General features: G+C 38.2%; 4 protein-coding genes and 1 pseudogene across 4 annotated transcripts; 3 read left to right on the forward strand and 2 right to left on the reverse strand.

Annotated features, from left to right (window-relative positions):
- The first annotated feature begins 3,925 nt into the window (after positions 1–3,925).
- On the forward strand, positions 3,926–13,567 carry LOC106347463 (annotated as a pseudogene).
- On the forward strand, positions 4,582–5,977 carry LOC111198335. Its single transcript, XM_022700726.2, has one exon. It carries the CDS (start codon positions 4,723–4,725, stop codon positions 5,800–5,802), a length of 1,080 nt encoding a protein of 359 aa, XP_022556447.2. The 5' UTR covers positions 4,582–4,722; the 3' UTR covers positions 5,803–5,977.
- Positions 9,779–10,552, forward strand: LOC111205677. Its single transcript, XM_048755602.1, has one exon. The coding sequence runs from the start codon at positions 9,779–9,781 to the stop codon at positions 10,550–10,552; it is 774 nt and encodes a 257-aa protein (XP_048611559.1).
- Positions 13,568–19,034: 5,467 nt separating the features above from the next.
- LOC111205119 lies at positions 19,035–22,945 on the reverse strand. Its single transcript, XM_048754844.1, has 3 exons — positions 22,515–22,945; positions 20,971–21,008; positions 19,035–20,851 (listed from the first exon to the last, which is right to left on the reverse strand). Exon 3 carries the CDS (start codon positions 20,358–20,360, stop codon positions 19,248–19,250), a length of 1,113 nt encoding a protein of 370 aa, XP_048610801.1. The 5' UTR covers positions 20,361–20,851; positions 20,971–21,008; positions 22,515–22,945; the 3' UTR covers positions 19,035–19,247.
- On the reverse strand, positions 21,227–21,676 carry LOC125585889 (glutathione S-transferase T2-like). Its single transcript, XM_048755603.1, has one exon. The coding sequence runs from the start codon at positions 21,674–21,676 to the stop codon at positions 21,227–21,229; it is 450 nt and encodes a 149-aa protein (XP_048611560.1).
- Positions 22,946–22,996: the final 51 nt, after the last annotated feature.

Genomic DNA, 22,996 nt, shown 5'->3' on the forward strand with positions numbered 1-22,996 from the left:
GCTCAGTGTAGTTGATTATCTAATATCTAGACCTAAGATTTCAACTCTCGTTTGTTAATCCTAAGATAGTGTCGATCGATGCACCTTTCAAAACATTGATCAACACAGTTATTGGAGTGTCGATCGATGTTTCTTCTAGCAAGCTTTAGTGAATAGGTTTGATGTGTTCTCTAACCACTTAGACTAGATTTCGTGTGCGCCTAGCTAGTCAGATCATCCTACTTTCATTCAGGCAACAGACCAAGCTCTCACTTGCGCCCATCAATCCAAGATCTAAGTTTAGGGTTATCAATCCTAAGCTTAGCAGTAAGAAAAACTAGATGAAGAACTAATTAAATCACCATAACAACAATAAAAATTTAGAAAACCATAATTCAACCCTTGAAGAACCCTAAATCTAACAAAATAACTACTCGAACATATTCATAAGAAGCATTATGATAGTCTGAATAATACTCCAATAAAATAAATCAAAAGACAAAATAGAGTAAAGAAACAAAGCGAGTTCAATATCTTCCCTCTCTCAAGGTGTTAAGATAGATCTCTTCCTCCAATCCTAAGCTCTCTCTCTAGAACAGTATGAAGCATAACCATCAACAATGACTTAGAAAACAGTAAAATAAGGTTTTTAGTCCTGAAGGGAAATTCTGGTAATTTGTGGTGATTTATGGGCCTAAGTCAGTCAGTAAATAGATTTGTCCCGTCTTCTGGGATTACCGTCGATCGACACCAATGATGTGACGTCGATCGATATTCCTTCATATATTCGACCGCTTTGTCTCGCAAGGCAGATGTACCACTCTCTAGTAAAACGAGCATAACTTATGCTATAAGATGCTCATTAACCTCAAACAGTTGGCTTTGGAAAGCTAAGTAAAATATCTATCTTTTGTAATATAATGGGCTCAAACACCGTGGGAATGCCTACTTTCATTCAGACAACTAACCAAACTCTCACTTGCGCCCATCAATCCAAGATCTAAGTTTAGGGTTATCAATCCTTAGCTTACCAGTAAGAACAACTAGACGAAGAAATAATTAAATCACCATAACAACAATAAAAATTTAGAAAACCATAATTCAACCCTTCAAGAACCCTAAATCTAACAAAATAACTACTCGAACATATTCATAAGAAGCATTATGATAGTCTGAATAATACTGCAATAGAATAAATCAAAAGACAAAATATAATAAAGAAACAAAGTGAGTTCAAGATCTTCCCTCTCTCAAGGTGTTAAGATAGATCTCTTCCTCCAATCCTAAGCTCTCTCTCTAGAATAGTATGAAGCATAACCGTCAACAATGACTTAGAAAACAGTAAAATAAGATTTTTAGTCGTGCAGAGAAATTCTGGTAATTTGTGGTGATTTCTGGGCCTAAGTTAGTCATTAAATAGATTTGGCCCGTCTTCTGGGATCACCGTCGATCGACACCAATGATGTGTCATCGATCGATATTCTTTCATATATTCGACCGCTTTGTCTCGCGAGGTAGATGTACAACTCTCTAGTAAAACGAGCATAACTTATGCTAGAGGATGCTGATTAACCTCAAACCGGTGGCATTGGAAAGCTAAGTAAAATATTTATCTTTTGTAATACGATGGGCTAAATCACACCGTGGGAACGTCTTCATCCATAGATAAACATATGATCTGTATGTGTAGTTCTGCACCTCAAAAGGCTCTAAAATCACCAAAGTTCTCCAAAACGTACATGAACCTGAAAAGACTCTAAAAAAAAATACTCCAAACCCATGTATTTTTTTTTTGTCAGCAACAAACAGACTCATATAGACTCTGTAAACCAAACTGGTAGCTCCGCATCCATATGGACCACAAAGGAGGGTTGCTTTCTTGCACTGCGTCCTTGGTATATGGATAAGCTCTGAGCTGTGGAAACTGCTTTGTAGGACCTTGATATCTTTCAGATAACTTGCAAATGCAGGTCATTCTTCATGTTCAGAAACCATCTTCACCAATTGAGAACAATCCGTCGCAAAAGTAACCTAAACTGTCTTAAATTCCTCATACATTCAATCCCCCAAATAAGTGCCTCTATCTCCGAATGAAGGGGTGATTGACTCACTCTAGTGTTCCTCGCTCCCATCAAACCATCAAAACCTTCCAAAGTACTGTAGCACCCTTGTCCCGAGTATCTATCATTTTCTTTCCATGATCCATCTGTACTCCAAACCCATGTAATATACTCTAAATAAGTCATATACCATGGTCTATAAAATGGTAAAATCCATGGTATATCAACTCCCCCAAATTTATCATTTTGCTTGTCCTCAAGCAAAACAAGAATAAACCTGTGAAAGAAGTTTGAAAACAGCAGGAACTCACACAATTTTAAACTTACTACCATCATCTCTGCAATGTTGCAAGCCACATCAGATTAGTGCCAACTTTAGAGGCACTTCATGTACTAGGACCTTAGCTTAGCAACCAAACCATCTAGCCCACTGCTTAGCTGATTCCGCCTGACATACCCTTCTGCCAGGGCCGGCCTTGAGGGGAAGCCACTCAAGCCAAGGATTAGGGCATTCAAAATTAGTGGGGCATATTTTAAAAAAAAAAAAATTATTAGTATATACATAAAAGAAAAATCTGTAGATTATTTTGTTAAAATATTATCTATTGGGCATATTTAGTTATAATAAGATTTGTCAAACTTTTAAATATATTAGTAAATTTATATTTTAGATAATAGTTAAAACCTTAATTCTAAAATAGAAACGTAACAATTGAGACTGCTATGGTCGAAAAACTTGATTATAAGAGTTTAATGGATGATTTTGCAGGGAAAAATGCAAGAAGATCTATATTTCAGCAATAAGTGTTTTTATATCAATGTTTTTTATGAACATATTATGAAATTTGATTTTTTTTAATGAAAATTTAAGTTATTGTTTTATACTGTTTTGTGATCTTGATAAAACATGTACGAGGGCATAGTTTTAAATTTTGATTGGGGCAATATAAAAGGTTGGTCCGGCACTGCCTTCTGCTGGCCTCATTTATGCATATAAATGTGTAGGCTAAATCTTGGGAGTATCGATCAAAGGACACACGGACTCTTACCCCATCAAGTATCTGAGTTAGTGTGATTTAATACAATGGGCTAGATGGTTTGGTTGCTAATCTAAGGTTAATTTGAGCATATCAAAAACAACCAAAAGAGACTATTGGAGACTAATATAGATGGACCGGTTTTTTTTGTTGGTTCATTGTATTTAATTGTGAATTGGTTTAGTTTGGTTTGATTGTAAAGCTGACCGTTAACACTAAATAAAAATATCTTCATTTTCATAACAAATTCTCTCTTTTCAATCCTCTTAATCTTTGATCGTAATATGAATTTAAAACTTATTATGAAGAAGAAGACGAATGTTAGGGATGTTGTCTCTAATAACAACGAAAAAGATAAAAAGGAAGATGAAAATGGATGAAGCTTGAGATTTCGTCGGAAAGGGAGAAGTGAGAACGAGAAAGAGAAAAACTCACTACGTAAGATAGATTAGGGTAATTCGATTGCGTCTGGGTTAAATGCTGGGTTAGCTAGGTTAGACACAGTAAATACATCAAATCATTAAGGGTGTTTTCGTATTTAGCCGCTTTTTGTAATTAAACAGAAAAATATGATTTATTAGAAGAGGGATATATTAGAATTTTTCTGAGAGGTTGCAGGGGTATATTAGAATATAGTCCTTGTATAGTGGGATTCAAATGTCTTTCAGTTTAATTCTACTTTTTGTCGAGGATGAAAAACAGATACAAAATGAGGAAAAGACAAAGGCCGCCAGGGTGGAGCCACGTAAACGAAATAAAATCAGAAAAACCCGAACCCAGGATCCAGAGTTCTTGGTTATACAGCTGGGTACAGCCTGTCACCAATGGAGAGTCTCTTCCTTCGTCTCTCTCTTTCTCTATTTTTTTTTGTTCGCTCGTCCTTCTCTATCTCTTTTTTCTCTTCTCCCTCTGTTTACCCTTCATTCCTTAACCTCTCTCTCCGATTCTTAGGGTTTTCTACAATCGCTTAGATCTTCCCCGTTCTAACTCTTTGGATCCAGATTCTCCTCCTTGTAAGCTCTCTAATTTCATCCTTCCTTGCGAATTTTTGTTTGATGAATTTTTTATTTGTGTTACCGTTTATCGAATCCTTTCGTTGGATCTGGTTATATTTATATTTTCCTACTTGCATTATTCGCTTAAAATGATTCTCTCGCGTATTGACTTTGGTTCTGTAATGAAAAATCTATGTTAAAAAAAATAGAGCGTCTTTTTTGGGATGAGAACATGTTATCAAACCTTTTTGACTTATCGATTATATGCAGACGTTAGTGGAATTACCTTTCGTTTTCTTAAAGACGTTAGTGCTTTGCTTTTATGAAATGTTTTCGTTAGCGAGATTCTTGCTTTCATTACCTATGTGGAATAATTAACAAGTAGAGATTTGTACTAATATAATGTTGGAACCTCTCTGATCCATTCTTTTTGTTCAGTTTATGTAGGTAACACACATATCAAGTGCTAGAGTCAAGATCACAAAAAGTTCTATCGGGTGATCTGAGCTGAATTGTGGGTGTTCCTTCGATGAGTAGTTGCTAATCTTTAAAAAATAATTGTTTTGGAGAGAAAATCACATATACTGCTGCGAGATATCTTTTGTGCATCCATGCTGGTAGAGAGCATGCGTGGAAACAGTCTTTTGGGTGATGCCCCTGACAAGATTAGTTCCCGATGCATTCGGCGTGCTGACCATCTGTCTAGTCGCTCTGCTTATTCTCCTCGGTCTCCTTTGCATCGCTTACTCCTTCTACTTCCAGTCTCACGTTCGTAAGCAAGGCTTTATTCAGCTTGGTTACTTCACCGGTCCTTGGATTATTCGCATCATCTTCATTTGCTTTGCTATCTGGTGGGCTGTTGGTGAGATTTTCCGGTTGAGTTTGTTTAGGCGCCACAGAAGGCTATTGAGTGGGTTGGATCCGACATGGCAAGAAAACGTCTGCAAGTGGTACATCGTTTCGAATCTTGGGTTTGCAGAGCCTTGCCTCTTTCTGGCACTCATGTTTCTTCTGCGTGCTCCTTTGAAGATGGATTCAGGGGCTATGAGTGGGAAATGGAACAGGAACACGGCAGGCTATATTATTCTGTATTGTCTACCGATTCTTGCTCTTCAACTTGCGGTTGTTTTATCCGAGTCACGCCTAAACGATGGTAGTGGCTCTTATGTAAAGCTGCCACACGACTTCACAAGAACCTATTCCCGAGTCACTATAGATCACGACCAGGTTGCGTTATGCACGTATCCTCTTTTGAGTACCATTCTCCTCGGTGTGTTTGCAGCCGTACTAACAGCTTACTTGTTCTGGCTTGGAAGACAGATACTGACACTGGTGATCAATAAGCGTTTGCAGAAGAGAGTATACACTTTGATATTTTCTTTCTCCAGTTTTCTTCCGTTGAGGATTGTTATGCTCTGTTTGTCGGTACTCACAAGAGCAGACAAGATTTTATTCGAAGCCCTTTCCTTCTTGGCCTTCTTGTCCCTCTTCTGCTTTTGCGTTGTTTCCATTTGCTTGCTTGTCTACTTCCCGGTGTCAGATTCAATGGCCCTGAGAGGTCGAAGGGACATGGATGAAGATGATAGGGCTGTGACTGAAGAACGCTGTGGTGCTTTGTTGCTTGCACCACAGAAGGAGGATAGCTTGAGCATAACAGGTCGGAGAGACTCAAGGTCTTCTTCACAGGAGAGGTATGTGGAACTCAGCCAATTTCTTGAAGCTGGGAACTAAAATCGTCAAAGGCTACTTCTTTGTGGCCTAACTCATCAGATCATTCAGCCATGTTAGCTCTGTTAGACAATCCAAACACACATAAAGATCAGCAGATAAATAGTCTCAAGTCATAGCATAATAATAAAAGTGCAAACACAAATCCAAATTGTCTGAAAATAAAAAGAAAACATAGTAGCTAAGGGATAGAAAGATGAAGACTAATCTTCATCGGTGTCCTCGTCGGAGTCATCTTCGTCTCGCTGGCGTGATGGTCCTACAGCTGATGGAGATCGTGTGCGCACAGTCCCTCTCGTGACGCAGCGACACTCTGACACTCTCGCACAGATGGCGTGAAGAGCGACCACAACAACGCGTTGGAAGTCTCCATGATCGCACATGAGAATGTCTGGGATGTGTGGGAAGGCAGGGGTCTCTGGCTGGGACCGTGCAGATGCTCTGGCGGCTCGAGGCATGGGAACTCTGCGAGGTATTCTTGGCTGGGTTGCGGAGGAGAAGCGGGTCTGGATGGAACTAGAGTCTATCGATGTCGCTTTGAAAAACTGTAACCGTCTGCTGAGGCAACTCTAGCAAGTGTGTACCTGCGCTGTCTCTGAAACTCCAGAAACACTCGTCCTTGAGCCACTGCGCGTATGTCAGATGCGCAGTGTCCGTGTATGCTCGGTCCCTACTGACCGTGGCCTGATCCAGAGTGATCCCAATGTGCATGAAGACCGGAGTAAGAAGATTCCCTACTGTCTCTTTCTTCCGTCCCTTTCCTCCGATTGGTTTCATCTTCAGCTTCGCCAAGTGCTCAGCAAACACAGCCCCGAGGGTGGGCCACAGATCATCCGACGGCTCTGAGATCTCACCCAACAGAACCAGACTCCTAACCGTGTAGAAAAGCAGTGTGAGCTCCTGTACCCGAACCTTGTTTGGTTCCATCTTGCACAACAGTGTGTTGGCAAGGACCTTGAGGAAGTAGCGCACGGTGGGATGGTGGATATCGGTCTGAGTGGCTGTGCCCGAGTCGAAATGGCCAGATGCCAAGTGTGCCCAGAACTCTGACTGTCCGAGAAAGGGAGGGACGACGCAACATGTGGGCTCATGAATAAACTCATAGATGTCACAGAGTGTGAGGAGAGGGATCTTGTATCTGATGCCTCGGATGAAGAAAGTCAGTGTGCCCTCGTGCACCCTCTTCACTCTCTCGTTAGAGTAGTAGACCTTCACAGTAGCCATGAACTGTCTCACCAGCTCGGGATACAAGTCGTAAGAGCGTGTAGCCATGGTTCCCAAACCCAACTCGTGGATCATCTCCTCCAAATCCGTCTCGAGCCCAAGTATCGGTATAGTTGCCAAGTCGATGAAACGTGTGGGTGCGATGGTGACTTTCAGCCACTCATAGTAGAACAAGCTGTCATAGTCGTCCCACGCATCTCTGATTTCACGGTGAGTGCATTTGATGTCCTTTACAGCAGCGTGAGGGTCGGCATAATGCCAAAGGTCCCAAGAAGTTCTCCTTCCCTTTCCCTCATCCAAGGATTGCTGTCCGTTTCCGGAGGTGGTGGTGTTGTGTTGGAGCTGCTAGGACGATCTAAACATCTCTTGGTTCTCCTCTCTCTGTCGGTCATCTGCAAACAAAGAACACAAGAGGAAATTGCAAATTAGCTAGGAGGATGAAACAATGATCGATATCGATCGACACACGAGTGTCTGACATCAATCGTCATCGGGAGTGAACCATCGATCGATGGAGATATTGTGTTGTCGATCGACGGTTCAGTCGCGAAACCTGCAAAAATTCAACCATATCAATTCGATTCCATATAACACAATGGTCACACAATTCAGTATGAAACTCGTTTCCCATAGGTCTAGCAGTCCTAATATTGTTAGATTGAACCATAATTAAGAGTTCTAGTTCATCACAAGTATCGACCTTAGAAAACCTTAAAGTTTGAAGATTTCAAAGTCATACCTTATAAATCGGTTGATTGAGTGAGATAAACAGCTAGAGAAGTGAAAATCAAGTGGATTAGGCTCAAGAACGGCTAAAAACGGATGAGAAATGAGAGAGAAATCGATGGGTGAAAGTTTCGGAGAGTTTTCACGATTTTAGGGTGAAATCGACGTAGTGTTGACTTAAATAGGTCTGTGACTCGACAGCGACCATCGATCGACGTAGAGCGTACAGGGTTGATCGATGTTGGAATTTTAAAGTGAAATTATTTTACTTTAAAACTCCACGCTCTATGTCGATTGATGTTGGAGTTTTAAAGTGAAAGTTATTTTAGTTAGTTAGTTTTAGTTTTTATTTTTATTGAGAAAGATCTAAAATCTAAGTCTAATTTTCTAAATAAGTTAGTGGGTTGCCTCCCACTCAGCGCTTATTTCAAGTCGTAAGCTTGACTTTCAAACGAAACTAATCGGCGATTGGAGGATCCAATAGTAGAATATGACTGTCTGGGACAAATGCTTCCGTCCCGTAATATTTTACTCTCTGTCCATTCACTGCGAATTCATTTCCTTTGTTTCTCACTAAAGTAATGACTCCGTGAGGTCGTACTTCTTTTATCGTATAGGGGCCTGTCCATCGGGAACGAAGTTTTCCAAGAAAAAGTGTCAGACGGGAGTTGTACAAGAGCACTTGGTCGTTCGGTTCGAAATGTCTGAAGATGATTTTCTTGTCATGGTAGGCCTTCGCCTTTTCCTTGTATATCTTTGAATTCTCATACGCAAGATGTGTAATCTCATCTAGCTCGTTAATTTCAATCAATCTCCTTTCATCAGCTGGCTTGATGTCAAAGTTGATCAGTTTTACTGCCCAAGATGCTTTGTGTTCTAGCTCAACCGATAAATGACAAGTTTTTCCGTAAAGTAAATGGAACGGTTCTGTCACTAAAGGTGTTTTGAAGGCTGTTCTGTAGGCCCATAGTGCTTTGTCCAGCTTTTTTGACCAGTCTTTTCTCGTGGTCCCTACAGTCTTTTCTAGGATTTGCTTTATTTGCCGATTGGAAACTTTTACTTGTCTGCTCGTTTGAGGATGATAAGTAGTGGCAACTCGGTGGTGAAATCCTTGCTTTTTGAGCAAATTTTCAAATGTTCTTTTAAGGAAATGGGAACCACTATCACTTATCACTACTCTAGGAACGCTACTTCTCGGAAAAATGATGTTTTTAAAAAGTTTGACGACAACTATTGCGTCATTCGTTGGGGAAGCCACTGCTTCAACCCAATTGGACACATAGTCAATGGCAACTAAGATGTATTTATTCCCATATTAAGAGGGAAAAGGGCCAATAAAATCGATCCCCCAGTAGTCGAAAACTTCTTCTTCGAGGATAAAATTATGTTTCATTTCATGTCTTTTGCTGATTTTTCCTCTTCGTTGGCATCTATCACATCTAGCTATGTGTGCATAAGTGTCGTGAAACATGGTTGGCCACCAAAACCCTGCTTACAGAATTTTCGTAACCGTTTTGAAGGTGGTGAAATGTCCAACATAATCAGATACATGGCGATGAAATAGGATATCAGGAATTTCACTTTATGCGACACAGTGTATGTAGATTCCATCTTTGTTTTCGCAGATAATCCTGGACCTCTGGAGAATCAGGGTTTTCCAAACTTTCCTTATTTTACGGAAATCGACACTGCGAATTTCGGTTCCCACAGTTTGGCGCTATACGGAGGGGGGGGGGTCGGATTCTCTAACTCAAAAATCACCGAACGACTGAGTCACAATATGCCAAATCAAACGGGCAGCACTGTCATCTCCTTCAAGGAAAGAGCAACGATCGATGCGATCAAACCTCTCAACGATCTCCCTGTCGTCGAGCTTACAATCTAGAATATCGATGTCGCAAGGATATTAGTCGACACCGGAAGCTCGGCCTATATTATCTTCAAAAACACCCTCGAAAGAACGGAAATCAATCCATCCGAAATCGCGGAAGATCCAAACCTGATAGTAGGACTCTCAGGGGAAGCTACCATGACTCTCGGCACAATCAACCTCTCGGTTAAAGCCAGTAGCATGACGAAAATCGTGGAGTTCTTGGTCATCGATCGACCCACGTCGTATAACGCGATCATAGGAACTCCATGGCTGAATTTCATGCAACCAGTCCTGTCGACATACCACATGTGTCTCAAATTCCCAAACACTCGCGGGATCGAGACAATCTGGGGAGATAGGAAAATCTCACGAGTCTGCTTCGCTGCAAAATTAAAACGAAAAAAACCATCGGCCGAGTTTGCGGCTCAAAACAAAAAGAAATCGTCTATCGTTGACAACACCATAGAACAAGATAAAACTGAAATCTTTTGGCAATCACGAGTAGCCGAAGCTTTAGAAGCAAAACGCGAGCCGTCCTGCGAGCATGTAATCTCAGTATGCTTAGACGAAGCATTCCAAGATCGCTGCGTGGAAATCAGCACGAACCCGAGCGAGTCTCTCAAAACCGAGCTCATAGCTTGTCTGAAAAAGAACTTGCACACGTTCGCATGGGCCGTAGAGGACATGTCGGGGATTGACATCAAGGTCACATGTCACGAGCTGAACGTCGACCCAACTTTCAAACCTTTCAAACAAAAGAGACGAAAGTTGGGACCAGAACGCACTGGTGCGGTTAACGACAAGGTCGAAAAACTCCTCAAAGTCGGATCCATAACAGAGGTGAGGTATCCTGACTGGCTCGCTAACCCAGTCGTCGTCAAAAAGAAAAACGGAAAGTGGCGAGTGTGCGTCAAAATCACTGAACACTAAAACACTCAATGGAGGGTTTAGGATTTAAGGTTTTAGTGTTTAGTGTTTAGTGTTTTTATTTAAAGTTTAGGATTTATCCAAGAGTTTAGGGATTAGTGTTTTGCTGGGGACGTTAAAAATATTTTTTAAAATTTTTTTTTTTAACTACTATTTTTTTATTTTTATTTTATTTTAAAACGTAGTATAATTTGACAATATTTTCTTTCTTTTTTTAAAAGATATCAAATTTGAAATAATAAAATCATATTGGTTGGTGAACTTAGAGCCCAAGAATAATAAAAAATCTTGTTGAAATCACCAATCATGAATTATTATCCATTTTTTTGTAGTAAAAGAAATACGTAAGACGTTTCCCTATCTGACTAAGGAATTTTCTAACTTTTCAGATTTGTGCAATTTCCATTTTACTCCTTTTTCGTGAGACAATTTCCATAAGACGTCATCGAACATTCTGGAAACATGAGGCCTCCTTGTGCTTATATAAACAAACCTCGCGCTCTCTCCCAACACCACAAACTCGAAAACTAATTCGCTCTTCGCCGCCCAAAGCTTCTTTCATCTACTTCTCTGATATAATGTCTGGTAAAGGAGAAGGTCCGGCCATCGGTATCGTCTCGGAACGACCTACTCCTGCGTCGGAGTTTGGCAACACGACCGGGTTGAGATCATCGCTAATGATCAGGGGAACAGAACAACGCCGTCTTACGTTGCCTTCACCGACTCCGAGAGGTTGATTGGTGATGCCGCCAAGAACCAGGTCGCCATGAACCCCATTAACACCGTCTTCGGTACGTATTCTCATCTTCATTCTCTGTTCTAGTTGAACACAAGCGATACTTGGTTGTGAATTTTAGGGTTTATAGTTGCACAATCGGTTTTGAATCTTAGGATTCATGTGTCAGTTCTAATTTCGATTTATGTTAATTGTGACAGATGCACAGAGATTGATTATCTGATTGTGATTTTTAGGGTTTATATATAGGATGATCGTTATTCGTTAGTTCTGATTTCAATGTATATTAAATATGACAGACGCAAAGAGATTTCAATGTATATTAAATATGACAGACGCAAAGAGATTGATCTAATTGAATGTGTGAACTAACTCTGTTTTTGAATTCGTTAATTGTGACAGATGCAAAGTGATTTGATTGGTCGAAGATTCAGTGACTCATCTGTCCAAAGTGACATGAAGCTATGGCCTTTCAAAATCATCCCTGGTCCTGCCGACGAACCCATGATCGTCGTCAACTACAAGGGAGAAGAGAAGCAGTTCGCCGCCGAGTAGATCTCTTCCATGGTTCTCATCAAGATGCGTGAGATTGCTGAAGCTTACCTTGGTGTTAAGATCAAGAACGCCGTTGTCACTGTTCCTACTTACTTCAACGACTCTCAGCGTCAAGCCACAAGGGACGCTGGTGTCATCGCTGGTTTGAATGTGATGCGTATCATCAACGAGCCCACTGCAACTGCCATTGCTTATGGTCTGGACAAGAAGGCGTCTAGTGTTGGAGGGAAGAACGTCTTGATCTTTGATCTTGGTGGTGGTACTTTCAATGTCTCTCTTCTCACCATTGAAGAAGGTATCTTTGAGGTCAAAGCTACCGCTGGAGACACTCATCTTGGTGGTGAAGATTTTGACAACAGAATGGTTAACCATTTTGTTCAAGAGTTTAAGAGGAAGAGCAAGAAGGACATTAATGGTAACCCCAGAGCTTTGAGGAGGTTGAGGACGGCCTGTGAGAGAGCTAAGAGGACTCTCTCTTCCACCGCGCAAACCACCATTGAGATTGATTCTCTCTTTGAGGGAATTGACTTCTATTCTGCTCTCACCCGTGCTAGGTTTGAAGAACTCAACATGGATCTTTTCAGGAAGTGTATGGAGCCTGTCGAGAAGTGTCTCCGTGATGCTAAGATGGACAAGAGCACAGTTCATGATGTTGTCCTTGTTGGTGGTATCCCCAAAGTTCAATAGCTTCTCCAAGATTTCTTCAACGGTAAAGAGCTCTGCAAGTCCATTAACCCTGACGAGGCTGTGGCTTATGGTGCTGCGGTTCAGGGTGCTATTCTAAGCGGTGAAGGGAATGAGAAGGTGCAAAACCTTCTTCTCTTGGACGTGACTCCTCTTTCTCTTGGTCTTGAAACAGCCGGTGGAGTCATGACCACCTTGATCCAGAGAAACACTACAATCCCAACGAAGAAGGAACAAGTCTTCTCTACTTACTCAGACAACCAGCCTGGTGTGTTGATCCAAGTGTACGAGGGTGAGAGAGCTAGGACCAAGGACAACAACCTCCTCGGAAAGTTCGAGCTCTCTGGTATCCCTCCGGCTCCACGTGGTGTCCCGCAGATCACAGTGTGTTTCGACATTGATGCAAACGGTATCCTTAATGTCTCCGCCGAGGACAAGACCACAGGCCAGAAGAACAAGATCACGATCACCAATGACAAGGGTCGCTTGTCTAAGGACGAGATCGAGAAGATGGTGCAAGAAGCTGAAAAGTACAAATCTGAAGATGAAGAACATAAGAAGAAGGTGGAGGCCAAGAACGCTCTTGAGAACTATGCATACAACATGAGAAACACAATCCATGACGACAAGATTGGTGAGAAGCTTCCTGCGGCAGACAAGAAGAAGATTGAGGATTCGGTTGAGGAAGCAATCCAATGGCTTGATGGAACCAAATGGCTGAAGCAGATGAGTTTGAAGATAAGATGAAAGAGTTGGAGAGTGTATGCAATCCGATCATAGCTAAGATGTTTCAAGGAGCTGGTGGTGAAGCAGGTGGTACTGCCGCTGGAATGGACGATGATGAAGCTCCTTCTACCGGAGGTGCTGGCCCCAAGATTGAGGAAGTAGACTAAACTGCTTCTGTTGAAATTATTTTGCCTGGATGATGTCTGAGACGTCTTAATTTTAGTGTTTGGTGTTATGTTTTGCTTTTTTTTTTTAACTATGTACTCACTATTTTGTGACCTTTTTCTTTAAATATCGCCAAAATAGAATTATGCATCTCCTGAGCGTGCACTTATTTTGACTTGCCAACGATTGCTGAAACTGGTTTTGTTTTGATTGGTTTCTCTCTGTTTTTGTTGTTCTGATTGCTTGGCTTTGCAGATGTGTAAATGTTAATAGAATAAGGAATGATGTATCACCATCTCTTCTTTGCATTGCTCTAATGAAAAGTGGGAGAATATGAACTATGTTTGTGCATGTGTCATCTCTTCTTTGCTTTCTCTCCATATCTGTCCTTCACATGTCACATATATAACTTACTGAGCAGATGGTTTCTTAAGAGGTTATCGTAAAAATGTAGCTACCTTGAAGATCTCTTCTTGTATTGAACATGGTGCACTGATTAATCAGAAGAAATTCATCACTGTATCAAAAGGTGTGTGTTTTGCAGTGGAAATAGCAACAGCTTTCGATGGTAGATCGGAACCAATAGTTGTGTTCGTTTTACAGTTGATGTATTGAAAATGAGTGCATTACACTAAGATCACATTTTGACTTTACTTTATATAAGAAGTCAACATTATAGATGGAAGACGCTTTTCTCATTTGTTTGTGCAAAATGAAGCCAAAATACCCTTTTTCTAGCAAGTTGAGATTAATAAATAGTTCAGGTGTAATAGGACTATAACTAAGAAACAACTAATATAGTAATGTGTTCACATGTTTCAACGTATACGATATTATGATGTAATTGTTTTTTAATTTTAACTAGATCTCGATCCGCGTAACCGCACAGGTTTTTGTTTTAATTTATTTTTATATAAATATTTTGTTTTCAATTCTAAATTAGTATATATTATAATATATATGTGTCTATCAATTTTTAAAACATAATAAGTTTATTGTATATTTTTTCATTGAATAGATTGTTTCAAACTTTCACATGTATTTGTATCTTCTTCTACATATATTTTTTGGATTATTATTTCATTATTAAAATTGTAACTATATATATAAAGATTAGTAAAATATTGTTTTATTGTCATATTCAAAGATAATTGTAATATTTCACAAATTTAGAAAGTTTTTAAAAAATTAAACTTTTCGCTTCATAGATTTATATTATCGAGTAAATAATTAAACATTTAGTTTTTGTTTAATTTTCAAAATAAAATATATAGTTTAAAATTTGTTTTCATTGGTTTAAGGTAGTAAAGATTAATCATTGTTAGATAATATGATTTTTGTTATTTAAAAAAAATCTTTATAATTTTAAAAGTTAACATCGACAAATATTTAAATATTTAGCAAGTAGAGGTATAGTATTACAACATTAAATTATATATATTTAATTTATACTATATATAAATCCAATGGATCATCTATTGTTTAAATCCAATTATTGATAGCCCAATAAAAAATTCTGTTAGACCCTAAATTTAAATGGTAAGATTAGATATTAAATGTAACATGATTTTCTAGGAATATGTCCATTTTTTAAAAAATCACACATGAATCAAGGTTGTGACTTCTGTTTTAGTATATAAGATATTCTTATTATTATCAATCCACCTTCCATTTTTAATTGATTATTTATTTTCCAAATTTAAAATATATAAATAAATACGTTGAATATCATAAATTTAATTTTTAGTCTCTACATTTTAATATTCATTTTTTCAATTTAAATATGAAAAGTGTTATGTGAAACCAGATATTAGTATTCGGTGGATAAAATTATGAATACAACGTTCTGTATATCAAATTTGTATTAAAATTAATTTATCTCTTTCTGACAAATAAATTTTATTTCATATTAAAATTAATTTGTTAGTTGCCTAACATTTTGTCTCACTATTTTATATTTCTAATAATAAATATATAAATGTAAAAAATAAATCCTAATTTTTTTCTTTATATTTTGATAGTCGTATGTGTATATATATATATATTTTATTTTTAAATTTTAAATTGTATTTAATCAATGTGCTGTGTATTATGTTATTTGTGTACCAAAAACAAATGTTACGTGTACCATGTTTTGTAGATACATTTTCTCTGGACGCATAAAAAAAATGTTATGTGAAAGACATGCTATAAAGACATCCAAGTCGACCAAAAACAGATAATCCAATCTACTATAATCTATCCACAAAAACGCATGAAAGTCGACTAATATGTATAAAGACATGCTATAAAAGAAGACAGAGACGGAAGAGAAGTAGGATCCAAGTTTCATTAATCATCACTAAAAATTACTCATGTTGCACTTAAATTCATTTGTTTCATATATTCTTCATAACTGTATCAGTATTCGTTATCAATAAGTAACACTTTTCAGCATTCAAATCATTCAACATAGATAGTCAATTTATTTGTTACTTGTTTGATGTCAGCTTCTTTTTTTTTTGATGTCAGCTTAAACCCTAAATCTACTCATTTTATATTGGTATTTCAAACGGGGTTGATAGGGCTTTGACACTCTGTACCTAGATTAATACTATCCATATGATCATATCTATATAGTAAAGGTAGAGTCATACGCATGTATGGTTTAGCTATAAGTCATGACCATACTGCAACGTACATATCATAAAAGTTGAGTCAGTTAATTTACATAGATAGAGAAGTCACAGTTGTACCGAAGTTGCGTTTTCTGACACTGCACATTTTGGTGGAGTTCACTCACGAGTCGATCTTTACTACATGTGGCAATATTTAGTTCATGCGTGTAGCGGTTTTACCTTCTTGTATAAGAAGATGGACCATAGATTTAACGACTTCGTTGTGGACTATACCAGACTTCTGTAACAAAAACCAAACGTAAAGAGGGAGAGGAGAGATTAGGCATGATCTACTTACTTAACCGAGTGGGATTTATAACAAAGGATTGAGCATCTAACCTCGGGGTGTCGGATGAGATCTTTGAGAATGGAATGGAGGGTTAACCGGAGCTCTTTGAACAAAACTGCAGTTTGAGCTGGTGCTGCTAGCTTCAACCACCCATCAATGGTGACTGATCCACTCTGTAATGAAGATTAACGTTTATAAGTACACAACAAAACTAAAGATTGACTCTACAAAGACTTATGTGATAAACAATACCTGATGGTGAACATCGACTGAGCCACCAAAAAGTAGAATGGAGAAAGGAGAAACAATGGTAGTATCTCGCAGATTTACTATTTTCTTTGGTTCGACCTACAAGAAACAAGAAAGTTGATTATACTATTTTGTGATTAGATATGTTTACAATTTTACACAATAATTTTCACTTTGACAATCAAACTTAATACGAAGCTAGATCTGAAATTTCTGAGGCAAGCAAAATCAGAGGGATAAAAGTGAAAGCAAAAGCGTCAAAATTAAAGATTAAAGTGTTACCTTCTGAAGGAATACAAGGAAAGGGTATTGAAACGCTTTGCAGTTTTTGTTAATAGAGGTCGGATGGATATGGACTTCCCTTCTTCCATCATGCCATACTGCATACCGCTGTGTTTGTTTTTCCGGCTTTGCTAAACAATTAACCAATCCTTCTGCGATATTAGGACATAGCCCCGCACATAATATAGCCTGTACAAATTGGACACTGAGCTTAATGTCCTCCACACGGAAAATATCCGAGCAGTAGAGAACCAGATGTACGTTACCTTAACAACTTCAGGTTCTTGTGAATACATATTGAAAGGTTGAGTTCTGTCAGAAAACCAAACATCAAGATTCTCCTTTCTTCTCTGCGCATTATGATCAGATTTCGTTAGATTAATTGACATCGTATTTCTTTCTGCCTAATCTAAGCATGTATCGAAAACTTATCAACAATCATAACAATGATTTGGTGCAGGTGTTTCCCATGAAAGTGATCACACACATCTTTGATTTTAGGCGTATGCAATCGATCGTTCAGATGTTGTAAGTTAAGTTACCTCTTCTGTTTTAGGATTACCGTGTTACAAGACTTGTTATCTGTCTTGTGCAACTGTTTTGTTTCCTTAGTTATCAACTACTAAATGAGTTTTAAGTCATATGCAAACATTAACCTGTGGTTAAAGTAAATTTGTTCCATGCCCTACTTCTTTCCTTACCACCTTTGGATTGGCCAAAGGTTTTTGTTTTCATAACAAAAAAAAATAATTTACAGAGTCTATGACTTGATGAGAATAACACTCACAAAACTTGGAAATATATAGTTGAAAGAGTTTCATGAGTTTTCTCTTTTAAATAAGGCGATCATCCTATTGAAAATGTAACGTTTACCCAGTCTGATTCATCTTTTACATAACTTCTAATGTTCAGGTTATCGTAGCAACAAATATTGCAGAGACCAGTATTACAATAGATGATGTGGTGTATGTGATTGACAGTGGCAAACACAAGGAAAACCGCTATAATCCACAGAAGGTATGACAAAAGCCAGTGTGAATCAGTTAACGTTTTCCTTGTACGAAGATGCTTGCACTAACATCCAATGTTTTATGTTTGTTTCCTTTTAAACTAACATCTTAAAGTATCATTTTTCTAAAACTTGATATACAAGCTAGCACTTTCTTAAAACTGTATCGTAAAAAAGTGCAAAGCTGAATAAATTTTCTGAAAATGAATTGGAACACTGACCACATTTTTTGTGATGATTACAAATTCCTATTCCTTGTGACTGTTTTATAAGATAAACAGGTATTTCTAAATTAACTGGATGTATAAACGTTACTGATGACATTTTCTTGCCTTATGAATTTTGGTATTTGTCATCGAGATGTCATCTTTTGGTGCTCAATTATTTTATCACCACAGAAATTATCAAGCATGGTGGAAGATTGGATATCTAAAGCAAATGCAAGGCAAAGAGCGGGAAGAGCTGGACGTGTCAAACCCGGACTTTTTTCATTGTACACACGCCATAGGTTTGAGAAGCTTATGCGTCCCTATCAGGTTTCTTTCTTTTAGGCGCTTGCTCCTTCCCTGCCTTCTTGGTCACTTGTTTTTTTTTCCCTGGACTCATTGGTTCAATCTTGATGGCTAGGTTCCTGAGATGCTGCGAGTACCTTTAGTAGAACTGTGTTTACAAATCAAATTGCTTGGCTTGGGTTACATTAAGCCTTTTCTATCCAAGGAAAGTGAAACCAATTTTCAGTAAAAATAACTAACATTATCAATCGTCTTACTCTTTTTCACGTACTATCTTCAGGCTTTGGAACCCCCTAGTGATGGTGCTATAAACTCTGCAATTTCATTGTTGCACAAGGTACCATGTAGGAATGTACATGTATTGGATAGAAGTTTGTTATACTTAGACCATCTCCATCCATTAGGACCCATTAGAAGTCCTAAGAATATATAATGTGATTTGACAAGTTTAGGACCTTAGTTAGTTGAGATAATTTTTGTCTACTCCAATGTGAGAACCCCTGTGGGGTCCTTAAATTTTTTTTTTTTTCAAGTAGAATGATTTAAAATAAAAGTATACATAAAAATTTTAATAAAAATTACATAAAAGCATATTAAAAATACAAATACAAATCGTAAACGAGATAAAGCCGATTAGTTGTAATCTTGATTTATTCCAAATTTTTGCCAGATATTCTCAACCAAATCAGCTTTCAATTGTTGATGTATTTTGTTATCACGTATTTGATTCCGAATGCTCATCATATTCATCACATTCCTGAGATTTGAAGGCATATCTGTTGAAAACGCGAAATCCACTTGTGAACTTCGGTTTGATTCCGGTTGTGCGAAGGCTTATACATCGAACTGAGTGTACCCATCTCGTTCGTCTTCTACTATCATATTATGCAGAATGATACATGCTCTCATTATCTTTCCAATTTTTATTTTATCCCACAAAAGAGCTGAATTTTTGATTATGGCAAATCGAGCTTGCAAGACCACAAAAGCACGCTCGACATCTTTACGTACAGCTTCTTGTTGTGTAGCGAATAAGGATGCTTTCGGCCCTTGCGGAAGTGGAATAGATTGGACAAAAGTAGCCCATTTTGGATAAATACCATCTGTGAGATAGTAAGCCAAATGGTACTCGTGTCCGTTGACAATGTAATTAACCTTTGGAGCTCGACCTTGTAATATATCGTCAAAAACTGGTGATTGATCAAGAACATTGATATCGTTTAATGTACCTGGAGGTCCGAAAAACGCGTGCCATATCCAGAGATCTGCTGAAGCTACAGCCTCTAAAACAATTGTTGGCTTTCCTGATCCACGTGTATATTGACCTTTCCATGCGGTCGGACAATTCTTCCACTCCCAATGCATACAATCGATGCTTTCTACCATCTCGGGAAATATGCGTATCTCGCCAATATCGAGTAGTCGTTGAAGATCTTCTGGCGTGGGTCTTCTTAGATACTCTTCTCCAAATAAATTTATGATTCCTTGAACAAAATGTTCCAAGCATAAAAGCGCCGTGGTCTCACCAAGTCGGAGGTATTCGTCGACCGCATCAGCTGGGCAACCATATGCCATCATACGAATTGATGCCGTTGCCTTTTGTAATGGAGAGTGGTCGAACCTTCCAGTAGCATCTCTTCTTTGTTGAAAGTATGGGATTTCAGCGGAGAGTCGATCAACAATACGCATGAACAAGGGCTTGTTCATTCCAAAACGGCGTCGGAACATGTGAGAAGGATACGTTGTATCTTCACTAAAATAATCGTTCCATAACTGCATGTCTCCTTGTTCTCGTTGTCTTTCAATGTAGGCTCTCTTTTTTTTGGACTTTGATGCATTTTGACGTTCTTGGTAGTGGATGGAAAGTTTTTCGAACTGTTGCTCGAAAAATTGATCAAATGCTTCATCCATCATGTCATCAAGATCATGAGAAGAAGAAGAAGCCATTTTGAAGAGAAATTATAAAAGATAAATGGTAAGAGAGAAATGATTAGAGAGAAATGGTAAGAGAGAAATTGATAAGAGAGAAGTTGTTTGAGAATGATGTTTTGAGAAGTTACAAAGCATGAATACGTGAGAAATACGTTTGATAAGTTACAAACGTTTGAAAAAGCGTTAAACGTGAGAAAGCATGAATACGTGAGAAAACATGAATACGTGAGAATACGTTTGAGAATGATGTTTTGAGAAGTTACAAAGCATGAATCTACTCTTTGTAAAGAGAAACAAAGTAGGACAATATGATTTACAAAACATGAATCTATGGTTTATAAAGGAAGAAGAGGAAACGTATGGCACTTGGGCGTCACATGCTCTGCCTCCTTCTTTTTCTTTTGGTGTTTCTTTGTGTAACATGCCACTGCAAGCTTTCTTTTTTATTTGGTGTTTGTTTCTGTTACATGCCACTGTCTTCTTTTTTTTTCTTTTGTTGTTTGTTTCTGTCACAATTCTCAAAACGTTTAGTTACAATCCTAGCCATCAGTTACAATCCTAACCATCAGTTACAATCCTAACAAGGTGCCAGTTAGTGAAAATGTATTGAGTAACTGAAACATACCATAAGCCACTGTTTGTATCTGTCTCCCACGCCAAGTCCTGCAACAGCAAAAGGCGAGTATGTATACAATATTATACATTGAAATAGCATAAGTCAATTCTATCTAGGATAAGAAAAACAGCATAAAAAAGATACCAATATTATAAATTGCAATAGCTAATATTATACATAATACAGACTCCAGAGAAACAAATACAGAAGCATTAACTGAAACTCATACATAAAATAAGAGAAGGTAAAGATCCATAAACTCAAACTAAGCAACCAACATATCATTAATGAGCTTATTTTTCAAAGCAATCTCTGGTTCAGTTAATGGCTCTGTCTTGGTAATTAGGGAGTCAAGCAATTTGTGCTTGTTAAGCTTCTCTTTCAATTCAAAATCCTTTTGTTTGATCTCCCACATGTTCTGAAAGTCAACACACAGCTTCCCTTCTGCTTCAGAAGTCTTACCCTTGCTCACAGCCGGTTTACTTTTGCCCTTCGCAGCTTTGACACCAGCCGGCCGTTCCATGCCTTCATCTCCTCCAAGGCTCCATGACACTGACGTTGATGACTGTGGTGATTGATCATCAAGCTTTCTTCTTTTAGAGTTCACATTACTCGTCAGACCTCCACACCATTTTTGATCATGCCTCAACTCCAACCATGCATGCTCAAGTGTGAATTTTCTCTTATGATCATTGAAGAAAATGTCATGAGCCATCTTTAAAACATCATCCTCACTCTGGCCACTCGATTTTTGTTTGGTTGCAGCATCATAGCAACCAACAAACTTGCACACGCCCTCATTAATCTCCCCCACCTCGATTTACAGGAAGTTGTGTCTCTCTTTTCGTAACCGCCAAGCTGTTGACTTGAACCAAAATAAGCAGCAATGCGTTTCCAAAACGCCATTGCTTTCTGCTCATTTCCCACGACAGGATCTTTGGACGTGTTTAACCAAGCAGAAATGAGCACCTTGTCTTCAGTTGGTGACCATTTCAGCCTTTCTTTACGGTCAGACGAGATGACTTCATCTTAATTTGCATCTTCAGGGCATCCAGTACCAAATGCACGCGCATCCGAGGCAGAGACTTGAATACTTGGTTCACGAATGACATAGGAGAAGGAGGGATTTGGTTGTTGACTGTTTAGGAGATTTTGAAAGCCATAAGGTTCACTAAATGGATCCATAGCGAAGGAGAAGAAATTAAAAAAAAAAGAGAAAGAGAGCTTCTTCTGATGAGAGAAGAGATATGAATTCCACAGAGATGAAAGAAATGTGAATTGAGAAAGGGATAGTTGGTCGGTTTTTAAAGCAAACTTAATGAGAGTATGAGATTTGTTATGTGTAAATGCCCATCAATGTATCTACCTAATTATAAATCAACCAGAACACCTCAAAAATACATTTAATTCTAACATTCACAATGCCCATCAATGTATCTACTCCTAAAGACCATTTAATTCTAACATTCACAATGTCCATCAATGTATCTACTCCTAAAGACCATTTAATTCCAACCTAATCTAACACTCATTAAAGGATTGACTCTACATACCTCTGAACTTAAAGATAGATGGTTTGACGTCTATGTGTGACCTCTGTATCTTGCTGCTCCCTGCAAGACCTTTGTCTTCTTTATGTGTCTTCTCATTTACTGTCTCCCACGCAGTTCCAACTGTGTTTTAAATCAAAACACAAGACACTTCTCACTTCAAAAATTAATACAAGAAACTTGGATCAAATAAAGACAATGAAGATTTAATCAAAACACAAGATACTTGGAACAGATTAAGACAATGAACTGATTTAATCAATCAACTTGGAACATATAAAGACAATGAAGATTTAATCAAACACACAAGAAACTTGGAACAGATTAAGACAATGAAGATTTAATCAATCAACTGTTTTGAATCAAAACCAAAGTCTACTCAAACTTCAAACTCAAGACAAAGAAGGAAAACTTTGAATCATCAAATAAAACAGAGTAAAAAATGCGATCTCTTACTCATTGTTATCGCTGTAACGGTGGTGGTA

This window comes from Brassica napus, chromosome C4 (genome assembly GCF_020379485.1).
Source record: "Brassica napus cultivar Da-Ae chromosome C4, Da-Ae, whole genome shotgun sequence".
In the NCBI taxonomy this organism is placed as follows: domain Eukaryota; kingdom Viridiplantae; phylum Streptophyta; class Magnoliopsida; order Brassicales; family Brassicaceae; genus Brassica; species Brassica napus.

Coding starts and splice junctions, on each gene's coding strand:
- LOC111198335 (XM_022700726.2), top strand. CDS start 4,723: ATGCCCCTGACAAGATTAGTTCCCGATGCATTCGGCGTGCTGACCATC.
- LOC111205677 (XM_048755602.1), top strand. CDS start 9,779: ATGACTCTCGGCACAATCAACCTCTCGGTTAAAGCCAGTAGCATGACG.
- LOC111205119 (XM_048754844.1), bottom strand. CDS start 20,360: ATGGCTTCTTCTTCTTCTCATGATCTTGATGACATGATGGATGAAGCA.
- LOC125585889 (XM_048755603.1), bottom strand. CDS start 21,676: ATGGCTCATGACATTTTCTTCAATGATCATAAGAGAAAATTCACACTT.